Source organism: Rattus norvegicus, chromosome 1 (assembly GCF_021556685.1).
Source record: "Rattus norvegicus strain SHRSP/BbbUtx chromosome 1, alternate assembly SHRSP_T2T, whole genome shotgun sequence".
Lineage (NCBI taxonomy): Eukaryota > Metazoa > Chordata > Mammalia > Rodentia > Muridae > Rattus > Rattus norvegicus.
This window is the reverse complement of record NC_141534.1, coordinates 257,585,108-257,598,469: the sequence shown is the minus strand read 5'-3', so window position 1 is coordinate 257,598,469 and position 13,362 is coordinate 257,585,108. Positions and strand designations below refer to the sequence as shown.

Below are 13,362 nucleotides of genomic sequence, written 5' to 3'. Positions count from 1 at the left end.
TCCCCACCCCTGCCCCCATACCTGGGGGATCAAAACGAAAACATGTTCTTATAAAATTTCTTTTTTTAAAGAAAGCATAACCCAGAATTCTTACCACAGGTCTCTGTGAGTCTGAAGCCATACATAATGAGTCTACAGAAGGAGTCCAGGTCAGCCAGGACTACACAGAGAAACCCTGTCTCAGAAACAAAACAAATATCACCCAACAATAAAGAGATAAAGAAATGAGGCTGGTGTGGGAGGCATTAACTAGGATCTACACATGGGATTCAGGGATTGCTGATCTTCTGAAATGGTGTGCAAAATGTGACACAGGAGAGGATCTTGCTGCATCCAGAGCAGTCTGTGACCAAAAAAGGTTAGGATGCCTTGAATTAGATGATCCTCCAAATACCTCAAGTTTATGACCCGTGAGAACCTGGTTTCATTCTAGATAAAATGGTCTAGATCAGACACACCAAAACTAGACTATGCTTCCTTCTAATTAATTGTACTTATCCTTGATTCAAATCCAATAAAAGTCCATCTTGTTTTAAAATGCTAAGGGAATAAGGGTCTAGGTCAATGGTCTAGCACATGCCTAGCATGTAAATATCTTAGGCTCAAACCTCAGTATCCTTTCAGTTCCATGGCAGTTAAGCAACTAAATATTCAATTATCAGCCAGTAAGGTAGCCATCCATGCCTTTAATCCCAGCACTCTGGAAAGATTTCTGTGAGTTCAAGGCCAGCCTAGTCTCCTTAGAAAGTCACAGGGCGAGGTAGTGAGACCACCTCAACAACAGCAACGACAATTATTCCAAGGAAGAAAAGGGGGGGGGGGGGGAGCTCAGCAGCTAAGAGCATTTGCTGCTCTTGCAAAGGAGCTGAGTTAAGTTCCTAGCGCCCATACTGGATGGCTCACAGCCAAGCTCTTACAAATCTGACATTTTCTGGTCTCTATGGGCACTTGCACAAATATGGTACACTATACTCACACAGAGAAACAAACCCATAAAAAATAAATATACATCTTTACAAATATTTAAAAATGTTTAGCTTCAATAACAGCTAAACATGGTGGCCATGCCTTTAATCATAGTGGACACAGAGGATCTCTGGGCTCAAAGTCTGCCTGGTCCACCTAGTAAGTTCTCCAGCCCAGGCAGAGCTACATAATAAGACTCTGTCTAAATAAATAAATTTCAGTACCATCCTTGCACTTCAAATCTTTCCCACCTTTCCTCAGTTTACCTTCCTGCTCTTTAAGCTTCTCTGCACATTCAAATATTGACTATAAAACATTTTACTCCTCAGTAAGACAATTTATTTTTAGGGCTTCCCTACAAGGAATCGCATTTACTAGATCCTGAGTACATTTTTTTTTTTTAATGAACTGGAGACAAGATCTGACTCCTACTCCTAATTAATTTGGGCTGTTAATTTAAGTTCATCAAATTCTTGGGCTTTGAGAAAAAAAAAACAAAAAAACTATTAGTGTGGCCAAAATAGTGACTGAGACACACCCCTACCTCATAAATCGGTAATATTTTCTTGAAAAGGCACAAAACTTACTAATGAGAACTATAATTCACCAGCAATTACATATAAGAAACTACAGCTCTGCTGACTGGCAAGTAATTTGCAAGGGCAGATCAGTGTAGCTGCATAAAAGAAATATCCACCTGCACACACCAGCACTAATCAGGGCGTGAAATTAAACTTCTTGTTTGAAAAGAAACAGCTGCTTCAAGGCTGTGACTTAGTTGGAGAAGCAAATATTAAGGCCATCCTCTTCTCTCTGATGTTTATAGCATTTCTAATAGAGGAAGCAAAGGAGAAGGGCCAGCCAGCTAACTTCTATAAAGGCAGAAATATCCCAGTGACATGACAAATTTTCCACTTGCTTAATCACACAGATGTAACCCAACCAAGCTGCTACAGAGAATGCAGAGATCACTTACACACTTGGAAAGCCCAAACTGATGACTGTGGATGTCTAGCCAAATTAGTCAAAACAGAGATCACAGTACAAAGATTCAACAAATATTAAGTGCTATAATAAGTTTTAAAATAACCTATTACCATTTTCATTACAACATAGTCTGCTTTGGATTAGCTGGGCTAATGAGGTCCTAATTCAGTAATTTAACCAGTTGTTAAAATTTTCCCAGTATTAGTCAAAAATCTACTAATACAAACTTCAACTTAATCTAATATACTACAGTCCCACTATTCTGGTAGAGCTAGGGAGGGGGAAAGTTCCCCAAAATCACATACTACAAGCAATGCATTGGCCTATAGAAACCAGTGATTCTGAAAGTGTAGTCCCAGACCAGCAGCAGGGCCAGGAAATGGTGCAACACACAGACTTACAGAACAGGCAAGTCCAGAAGAGCCCCACAGCTCTCCGGGCAGTGTTAATGACTCCTTAAATTTTAGTCCTTTCTTTAAGGAGCTTAAGTGATGCTTTGTCTTCTGTTTCTGCTACTGCTTATGAGGTGGGATCTTGTTAGGGATGAAGCCTCGAGTGGTCTTAAATTTGCAATCCTCCTGCCTCAGTGCCCAGAGTATTGAGATTACAAGCACATCTGCCTTACTAATCTTTTCATTAAAGATAAAGATTTAGGAGCACTGAGCTGGCTCAGCAGGTAAAGATGGCTGCCACCAACCCTGACCACCGGAGTTTGAACTCAGGGTTCCACATAGTAGAGAGAGCAACGGCACATTATGTCCCTTGTACATACATAAACACAAATGTAATTTTTAAAACTTATTGGGAGTAATGGCTCATACCAACAATCCCAGAACTAAGGAGGCAGAGGCAGGAAGGTCCCCTATATATTCCAGAGCAATCAGGCATATATAGTAGTTCTTTCACATACACACACACACACACACACACACACACACACACATACACACACACATACACACACACACACACACACATTTTCTATCTCTCTGATAAATGCATAACAATTATCAAGCATTTGCTGAGCAGTGATTGATTCATGCCTATAATCCTAGCTGATGCAAGACAATAGTCTGAGTTAACGCCAACCTGAGCTACAAAGTGGGTTCCAGGCTAGCCTGAACTCTATCTCAAATATACATATATATATTTTTACACACACACACACACACACACACACACACACACACACACACACACACACAAATATATAAGAACCTGTTTTTAGTTAGGATGTGGTTCAGCCCTTAGCACACACCCTGTGGCTAACGTTAATTTGTAGAAACAGCATCCATGCTTGAAAGTGATGTTTGAGTGGCAGAAAAAGTGATGAATCAGAGATAGATTTGACAGAATAGGATTATGCCCAACTCTCATGAGAAGAGAGAGGAACGGGAAGCTAAGGGTGAGACAAAAAGTAGAGGAATAGAGAACAGTACAGGAGAAATACAGTACAGTTAATGGAGAACAGAACAGTAGAGTTGAGAGGGAGAGTAGAGTAGCAAGAGAGAGAGGAGGAGGCAGTTTTCCCAGGAGATTTTTCAGAGATAAATTAACGAGAGAACAAGCTAGACACAGGTAAAAACAGAAAGAACACAGGAGTCACGAGATTAGAAAAGTCTGCTAGAGTTAGTTTGAGATCAAGCAGAGTAATTCAGAGGCCAAAAAAAAAAAAAAAATCCAGATTGAATAAGTGAGCTGGGAGAGGAGCTTGAGCCAGAAAAGCGGAGTGAACCAGCCAGCTTAGAGTTCAGAAAAAAACTAGAAAGGGTGAGCTGATTCTGCAGCAAATCTTAGAAACTGAAAACATTCTAGGCCTAGATAAGATTGGACAGAGGCTGGAAGCTTCCAGAACTAGGCCTAGGTTAGCAGACAGAAGCAGTAAGCTTCCTAGACAAAAGGAGAATAAAAGTTACTTCTACAAATCAAGCATGCAGCATGTCAATCGTGATGCAAAAATGTAATCTCCAGGCTGCCGAGTTACCTCTGAAGGTAAACAGCACTTGCTAAGCAAGCCTGACTACCTGAGTTCCATCTCTAGAGCCCACAGTAAGATGGGAAGAGAACTAACTTCCCAGACTGTGCTCTGACTCACATACATGCACGGTAGCACCTACACGCCAGTCCAAAAGCAGTAATAAATGTGAGCTGGAGGAATGGCCCAGTGGTTAAAAGCACTGGCTGCTTTTCCAGAGGACACATGTTCAATTCCCATCACCCACATGGCAGACCGAAACTTTAACTCCAGTTGCCCTCTTTTAGCCTCTTAAGGCACTGTACAACACAGACATATAAGCAGAGAAAACATACATTTTTAAGTTAATAACCATTTAAATTTAATCTTAATTGGTCTGAGTTAAAAAAAAAACAAACAAACAATATAGAGAGTTAAGTCCATACAATGTCTTCCTAAAATAGGAAGCCAACATTTCAAAGTCAAGGATTTAAAAAGAAAAGATTTAGAACTCCCTAAAAATAAATTGGTTAATGACAGAACCATCAATGATGCCAAGACCACTGAGTGTAACAGTTTTGGAAAACAAGATATTCATACCATCTCCAAGTTCAATGTGTTGAACTTATTAGTTACAGATATGCTGTCAAGTAGAAGAGACCACTATTTCTTTGACAGACCAGCACACTAGACCATATATCATCCATGTCAGGTACCAAATTGAACTCCGAAAAGGGCCAATATGGAGGTCTGTGAGGTAGCTCTGTGGATAAAAGCACTTGCTAAACAAACCCAATAATCTGAGTGTGGTCCCAGGAACCCACCCACACAAAAAAAGCAGGTGTAATAAGACACTGCTGAAGTAGAAATTCCTGGTTTCTTTGGAAACTCACTTGTGTCATGTGATTTTTTTCTGGAAGCTGTCTTGTGAGAGGATGTTTTGCTAAAGCAGATTCTTGAGAAATGTTTGGAAACAGTATAAGTAGAACCCACAGACAGTGAAAGGACCTTCTTGCACTACTGGCAGTGCAAAGTTTCATTGGTCTCGATTCTTCATTGATCTTCGATTGTGTTGACTTCCTAGAGAAACTCACCAAAGAATTTCTTGTGGTATTCCGGCTGACTCGTATCGCTTCTGCTGACATGCACAGATTTAGTGTAGTCTTGTGAATTCTGCTGGATCATGTTACTGATCCATGCTTGGTGTTTGCTATTGGACAGGGTTGCTGGTATCCAGACAACCATGAGTGGAATTGCCCCAAAGAACTACTTTACTTCTAAACAGGTCCACAACCCCCTATTCTTAGAACCTTCCTTTTCCCCTCTGTCTGGTCAGTGGACTAGAAGGGGGGTTGAAGTGTTGAAGAACCTAAATAAAGTCGGCTTAGGTTTTTCTAAGCCTCCTCACTCCAGCCTAAGTAGGAAGCCCAGCGGGAAACAAGAGAGATGCCTTAATGAGGCAGCAGACAAGGTACAGATTCCCAAGAGCAGTCAGTCCTCTGTCTCCACACACATGAAACATGCACTCTCAGACAATATAAGGCTTTTGTTTGCTTGTTTTTAATTAAGAAGGTCAATGGAGGAGAAGTCAGACATGGTAGCACCTCCTTGTAATTCCAGGACTGAGAAAGAGCACAGGGCTATCTTCAACTAAACATAGAAAACCAAGGCCTTCTAGTTAAGAGACAGACAGACTGGCTCAACAAAATCAAGTTCAGTTTACCCGAGCCAGCATGAGAAAGTCTCCTGTATTAACCCTATAAGGAATGTCACTCTGAAGCAATAGCCGTTTCTCTACTGCTTTTGCTTTCCTCAGCCTTTTCCTGTCTATAAAAATCAGCCGTCCTTCCTCATCTGAGCACTCATTCTCCTTTATACAACAGTGGTGCCCAACTCCAGACTCACAAATGAAAGTCTAATTTTTAAGTTAGAGCAGGAGAGAGTGCTCAATGGTTCAAAGTACTTTTGTTCTTCCAGAGGATCCAAGTTTGGTTCCCAGCACGCATATCCAACTGCTCACAACTACCTCTAACTCTTCTGACCTCCACAAGCATTTCATACACATGGCATACACTCTTATAAACAAATGCGCATGCACACACACATAAATGCAAATAAGATTTATTTTTAATTATGTATATAAGTCTATCTGGGGTCAATACAAGTACAGATACCTAAGGTCAAAGGTCTTGGATCCTCATGGAGTTGGAGTTACAGGCATTTGTAAACCACCAGATACAGGTGCTGGGAACTCAGGTTCTCTGCAAGAGCAGCATGTTGTCTTAACTGCTGAACCATCTCTCCATCCCCCAAAATAAATCTTTCTTAAAAGTCTTTAAAGAGGAGCTGGGATGGTGTTCTGTGGTGATATCTTTCAAAATGTGAGGTAAGCAATCCCCTGATAGGAAGATCACGTCACATTACCAATGACAGAACAAAATGACATCATGTAGCTTCTGGTATAGCACACTATGCAACTACAATACACATTCCTGCTAACAACTCTTAAATAAAATCAATCATGAAGAACTAGAGAATCCAGACATGGGGCATTCTATAAGACTATCTCCAGACTCTACAAGAAAAGCTGGAATCTCAGAAGCCAAGGACGATGGTCTATACTTATATCCCTGGCACGGGAAAGACTAAGACAGCAAGGAGAACTGCCAGCTTCAGGTCAGACTAGGATACAGAAAGAGACAAGTTCCAAAAAAAATGTTAATTTCATAATTAAACCATATTGAGGGACTACTGTCAATAGATAAAGACTAAAGAGACGGTACACAGGACATAATTTACTCCTGTGTTTGTTTTTTATTTGTGTCAGAAAAGTCTTTGAGACAGGTTATCATCTATCCCAGGAAACATGTAGCTCTAAGCTGAACTTGATCCTCTGATCAAGAACCTTGAACTTCCGATCCTCCTGCCTCTACATCCCCAGTGATGAGATTACAGGAATGTGTCATTATGCCCAAATGGTACAGCTCTGAAGACTAGGCCTAGAGCTTCCGCACACTACCTAGCCAAGAACTCTACCAACTGAGTTACATCCCCAGCCCTCTTTCCTGAATATTTAAGAAAAGATGCAGCTCAGAATGAGAAGATACACACAGCACATAGAAAGACCTCAATCAGATCCTCAGCATTAGGGCTGGGGCTGGGGTTGGGGTTAGAGAGGACATTACTGAGACAACTGGGAATAGGAACTGTAATCCCAGTAGACAGTCATCGAGTTTTGTGGCCAGCCTGGTCTATATATTGAATACCAGGACAGCCAGGGCTATGTAGAGACCCTTGTGGTGGTTTGAATGAGAATGGACCCCAAAGGCTCATATCACAGATTTGAATATTTGTTCACCAGGGAGTGGCACTATTTGAAAGGATTAGAAAGTGTAGCCTTGTTGGAGGAATTGTGTCACTCAGGCTGGGCTTCGAGGTTTCAAAAGCCCATTCCCCAAGACTTTCTCTCTTCCCAGTGACTGAAGATTCAGATGTATCAGTCCGGCTCCAATGTGATGTCTGCTTGTGCACTGCTTTGCTCCCTGATGTGATGACTGAAGTAGGAATCTCTGGTTCCATTGGAGACTCAGCTCTGTACTGTGATGTTTTTCTGGGAACTGTCTTATGTATGAGAAGATGTTTTGCTGAGAACAGAAACACAGTATTGTTCTGGAAACTGCCTGGTGAAAAGGCATGTGATGTTTTGCTGGAGTAGAAGCTTGAGAGGACACATTATGTTTGGAAAGAGTATAATAAATATAACCAGCAGATGGTGGACAATGCTCTTGCATTGGTTTGCCTTGCGACTTTTGCTGGTCTTTGTTGGGCGTCACTGACACCGCCTTCACGTCTTGCAATGGTTTGTCTTGCTTTCTTCACTGATCTTCGCTTGTCTTGACTTCGTGGAGAGAAATGCACCAAAGAACTTCTGGTGGTATTCCAGCTGCTTCTCGCTGCTTCCTTGGGACTCATGCTCATTGGCAGAGCCTCGTGGCTTCTTCTGGATCAAGCCAGTGCTACTGACTGATGTTTAGTGTTTGCCCAGTGAACTGGACTGCTCCTGCTGATTCCTGATGTTTGCTAGAGAACTGAATTGCTGACAATGAAGAGGGAATCACCCCAAAGAACTGTTTCTGAACCCCCGTTTCCTACTAACCTTTGCTTCCCACTACCTCTGGTGGATGGTGAGCTAGAAGGGAGGTTGAAGCATTAAAGAACCATCATTGAAGTAGGTTGTGAAAAATCTAAGCCTGCAGATGACAATGGATATAAATCAATGTAAGAGTTGCCATGAAAGCCTAATAAAACACCTGAAGGGGCGGGGAGGGATGCTGTTATACTGGTCTGTCTTTATGGGAAACGTTACTTTAGATACTTAGAGTCCTTTATAATTTCCAAACTACTCTCATACTTAAAATTTCCCTTTATCCTCTTAGGCATTCTTTGACACAGAAGTAGACAATCAGACTCAAAGCAATTAAGCAACTTATTCGATGTCTTATGATGTCCAGAAAGCTGAACCTGGGAAACACTACAACACGATGTAAAATTTACATTGTAGTCTAAACTAGCCCAGTCTCCGGGATTTCAAAGAAATCATGAACAAGACAGGTAGGGCTCCTCCATTGTCATTATAAACCAAAGAAGTTACCACTGGTCCACACCAGTGTGTAAAGCTTTGATATTTGTCTTAAATACCTTTGAAAACAAGGATCAAAAAATATGAAGTCTTATAAAAGGGCTTTATTGTCTTTTATGGCTTATTACATACCTTGTAACAGCCACTTGGTTAAATGTGAGCGTCAGTTTGATTTCCGGTCTCTTTCCTTGGCTATTTACAAGCTTTGTAAGAATCGTTCCTTAATTAAGTCTAAACATAGTTTTATATAAATGGATTCCTGGAAATAAAACGTTCAGACTTAAGAAATGATTGTTACAGAGACTGTAACAGGCCGTAAAAAAACGAATGCCACTTTAAACAAAGATTTCTCATTTTAATTAAAAAGATAATCATCAGAACATTCCTATACTTAACAGAACCATTTAAAGAAGCTTCTCTGAGAAAAAAACATGTGAGCATCTTACTCAGGCTTCTGTTTCAAAATCTATAATCTATCTGGACCCATGTTTCAGTTGCTTGGCAGAATTCTTAAATTCTTATGTGTTGAACCTACAATTTGATGATACACTGAGGGAGAACAGGTCTGAGGGCTAGAGATGTAGCTAGTGCTGGAGCACACACTCAGTGAGTACAGCTCTGGGGTCTATTCCCAATACTGCCTCATTCCTATTATTTCTAGTAGTTTCTAAATATGAATGTTGTCACAAGATTGTGACTACTTTCTCCATGAGGCACTGTTAAAATACATTTAAGAGCCAGGCAGTGGTGACACACACCTTTAATCTCAGCACTAGGGAGGGTGCAGATCTCTGTTAATTCGAGGCCAGTCAGGTCTTCAGAGCAAGTTCTAGGACAGCCAGGACTACACAGAGAAAGCCTTTCTTAGAAGGGGTAGGGGATGCAATTAAGAATAATATATCTTTAATCTTAGAACTGGTGAGGCAGAGGCAGGAGGATCTCTGTGAGTTCAAAACCAGCTTTCTAGGGCAGTCAGAACTACATAGTGAGACCCTGTCTCAAAGAAACAAACGAAATACCTTAATCCTTTTTAGGTCAGATGTGGTAGTGTGTACCTTTAATCCTAGGAATTGGAAAGTACAGGTAGAAAAACTGCCAGGCAAGAAGAAACAAGAGGAAAACGGCTAGTCTAGTTAGTAATTTTCATGCTAACCATGGCTATATGATGAGACTCTTCTCTTTCCAAAACAAACAAAATATACTTTTTAGATGGCCATGTATACTACAACAAAGATTAAGCAGTTTGTTGATGAGGTCTGTGTCAGGTAAAAAGATCACATTTAAAATACCACAAAGTCAATCTACAAATATCTATGTAATATCTATAAGTCCAATAAAAGTTGAAATCATTCCTGCAGTTTCTTCCTCTCCCTCCCTGCCCAACCCCCATGCGTGCTGTTTTTGTTCTTGAGATGGATCTCACTTTGTAGCTCTAGATGGCCTGGAACTTGCTACACAGAGTTCTGTCTCCTGAACAGTAAGATTAGAGATCAGAATTCCTATTTCCTGCTCCCTAGGATTAAGTGTGCACTGTCCCACCCTGTGCATTGTGGATGCCTAGATAAGGCTGGAGATTTAAAAGAAAAAGAAAGAAAAATGCTATTAGAGGCTGAATTCTTTTCAATTGATTCATTTGACTTTTAAATTGTCTGTTTTTAACTCAAATCCTGCCAAATTTGTTACAGTTGGACAACATTCTAAAAGAGTAAAAAGGAGCTCATAATTAACTGTCATTATAATTAACTGCAATTTGAAAAAGATACACCAAATGTTCTACTTAAATCACCTTTTCTAAATTACACGAAAACTAAGCCTGAATAGCACCACCTGACGATCTATTTCTGCAGCAATATATTACTGGAAACTGCTTCAAAGTGGTTTATATTCTCCATGGAAACAAGTTATAATGAGGAGACTATTTCCTGAAACATGGTAGCAAAGAAAGGACTGGCATAAGGAACACCATCAGAACAGATTCAGTAACTTAGAACTCCGCCATCATTAAAAAAGGAAATTATGTTCCAGCTTCATAAAAGGGAGTGACACACCGAAGGCCTGCAAGCCCACACTCAACTGTAAACAGCACGTTTCTTCCATAGCCACTCATTAAGCAAGCTTAACCTCAATCTAATAACCAGCTAAAGTAAACACTAAACATTTAATTACCTATCATTTAGTTTTGCTTCCTACCATAGAAGCCCCTGGCTGGGAGGAGTTTCAAAGAAGCACATTACCCAGGAGAAAGGCCACCATTGCTTTCTGAATTTGTTCCCTGAACAAGCAACTTCTTCAAAATCATGCACTGCCATGTGAGGTCAAGAGAAGGAGGTCACTTTGCTCAAGATCACCACTGAGAAATGGGCATGGAGACACAGGCCTATCCAACACTCCACAATGAGGCAGGAGGACCGCTGTGACTTCAGGCCAACCTGACTACCTATGGAAACTGTCTTAAAATAAAACACATATAGAGCCATAAATAGTCAAACTAGGAACAAAAGACACTACCAAAGAGGAAAAAAAAAAAAGACACTACCAAAAGCTAAGTGGGACTCTCATTCTCAGTGTCACGGCTGAGAACATTTTAAAGATATTGAAATCTATATATTGAGGATACTTCTACTGAAACATCACTTATTAGTTTCAAGTTTACCTTACACATACCTGAAAAATCATGAACATTCAATAACAAAACTCTTTAAAGATATTGGCAAGTCTACCTACCACCTGGGAGACTAGAGAGGAAGACAGTAACTGCTCAAGGCCAATGAGACCATGTCTCAAATAACAGAACAAAACTACAGAAAGTCTCAGGGTACTCTGAATCTCTGAATTCAAGGCTAGCCTGCTCTACCTAGCAAGTTCCAAGAAGGCCAGGGCTACATACAGTAAGACCTTGTCTCTAAATAAATAAATAAATTACCATTTCATGAGTTATAAAACTGAACGGTTTTAAGATCTCTGTTCTAAACTTGGTATGATGGTGGATGCTTGTAATCTCAGTATCTGAAGGGGAAAGAGGCCAGCTTGAGTTATATTGGGCCTCTATCTCAAAAACAACAGAGACAAATAAATAAAAAAACCTCAACTCTGGGCAAGAGCTGGAGCTGCTGGTGGGGAATCAGTGAGCCCTCAGGAGGAGACTGGGGTGTGGTAGATATGGTCCAATGGATAGGCACTCTGGGGAACCAGGAATTGTTTCCTCAATGTCTCTAAAAGATAAGTAGAGACATTAGCATGAGATTAGGAGTGGCTACTCTGCCAGTGTAACTTTGAGGCTCTATATTTTGTAGAAGAAAACACTAATGAGCGGGAACAGTAAGCTACCGTTCTTGTGTAACAACATTAGGAGTAATGTTTGAAACTCTTGCACACTGATCATTCAAGTGAAGCCATGTTTTTCCTTGTTCGGTTTGTCTTCTTTGGGAGGAAGTGTTGGTTTTGGTTTGGGTTATGCTTTGAAATGGGATCTCATGTAGTACAGGCTTGCACATTGGAATCACGGCTAGCCTTGAACTCTTGGTTCTCCTGCCAAATGCTGGGATTACAGGCATATACCGCTATACCTGGCTCTTAGGCTGAAGAGATGGTTCAGCAGTTATAACCACATGAACCACCTAGAAAACTTGGGTTTGGATCATCTCTACACCCAAGGTGAAAGTGGTCTCACAGGAGCCTATAGCCCTACTGCCGTGCAGGTTTTATAGACAGGATTACTGGGGCTTGCTGGCTGTCGTCAAAGGCAAAAGTGAGACTCAGACTCAGAGAAACTCTATCTCAAAAGAATGAGAGTGACAGGGGAGAGTAACTGACATCCTCCTCCCAGTGCTGCGTATCCATCCAGTGTCTGGAACTGCATGTGTGTGAAGACCTCACTCTCTAGCCCAGGCTAAAGCTTAGCTAGAATTTATTAGGTATCAAACACTGAACTGAAATTTGCAACAATTCACCTGCCTGAGCATCTCAGTGCTTGGATTACAGGTATAAGCCACCACAGCCGGCTTAGCCTCACAGTCATGAACATCAAAGAAAATCACGGAATCATTTCCAGACTTAAAAAGACTAAAGAGTCAGGACAATTTTACTCACTATGTAGAGTCAATGTTCATTTAGAGGATGGGAACAGAGTCACATTTTGTACCTTAGAATGGTCTCAAACCTATTATAAAGCCCAAGCTGACATCTGAACTGAAACTTGGAAACCTCCTGCTTCAGTCTCCTGAGGCTGGATTGAAAGGTGCGCACCAATAAGCAGGATATGGCGGCACACACCTTTAGCTCCAGCACTTGGACTAAAGTGGCAGAGGCAGATGGATCTCTGAGTTTGAGGCAGGTCTGAGTTTTGAGGTTCCAGGACAACTAGGGATACACAAAGAAACCCTGGCTTGAAAAACAAAACAAAAGGTGTATAACATCATACCATGTTGGACTGCAGCCTTTTGTTATAAAACGCATTACTGGGATGGACCACATTTGACTAAGGTCTGAGGATCAAATCTGTATCTGTATTGCGTCATGCTCATTTCCAATTTTTTAGTGTGTGTGTATGATGTCTATCTGTACATGATGTGCACCTCTGCATGTGGCTATGCATGTGTATGTTCACATGTCTCTGTATGTATGTGTATGTGAGCAGCATGGTTCAGACGGTGTTCTGGATGTCAATTCTAGATGTCAGGCCTCACTCTCCTTGTTCAAGACAGGGTTTCTTTTGTCATTTCCTGCTGGGAACACCAGAGTAGCTGACCTGTGAGAATTCTGTCTCTTCCTCCGATCTCCTTGTACAGGTATCTTGGGATTACACACAGTCAGGCTT

General features: G+C 41.0%; 1 protein-coding gene across 23 annotated transcripts in view; it reads right to left on the bottom strand.

Moving 5' to 3' along the window:
* Window positions 1-13,362, bottom strand: part of Btrc (beta-transducin repeat containing E3 ubiquitin protein ligase) — a 168,831-nt gene that overhangs the window by 143,541 nt on the left and 11,928 nt on the right. The window contains exon 2 of one of the 23 annotated variants that reach the window (XM_087575272.1): window positions 95-175. Coding sequence (XP_087431398.1) covers window positions 95-121 — 27 coding nt within the window. The 5' untranslated portion in view covers window positions 122-175. 23 annotated transcript variants of the gene reach the window in all.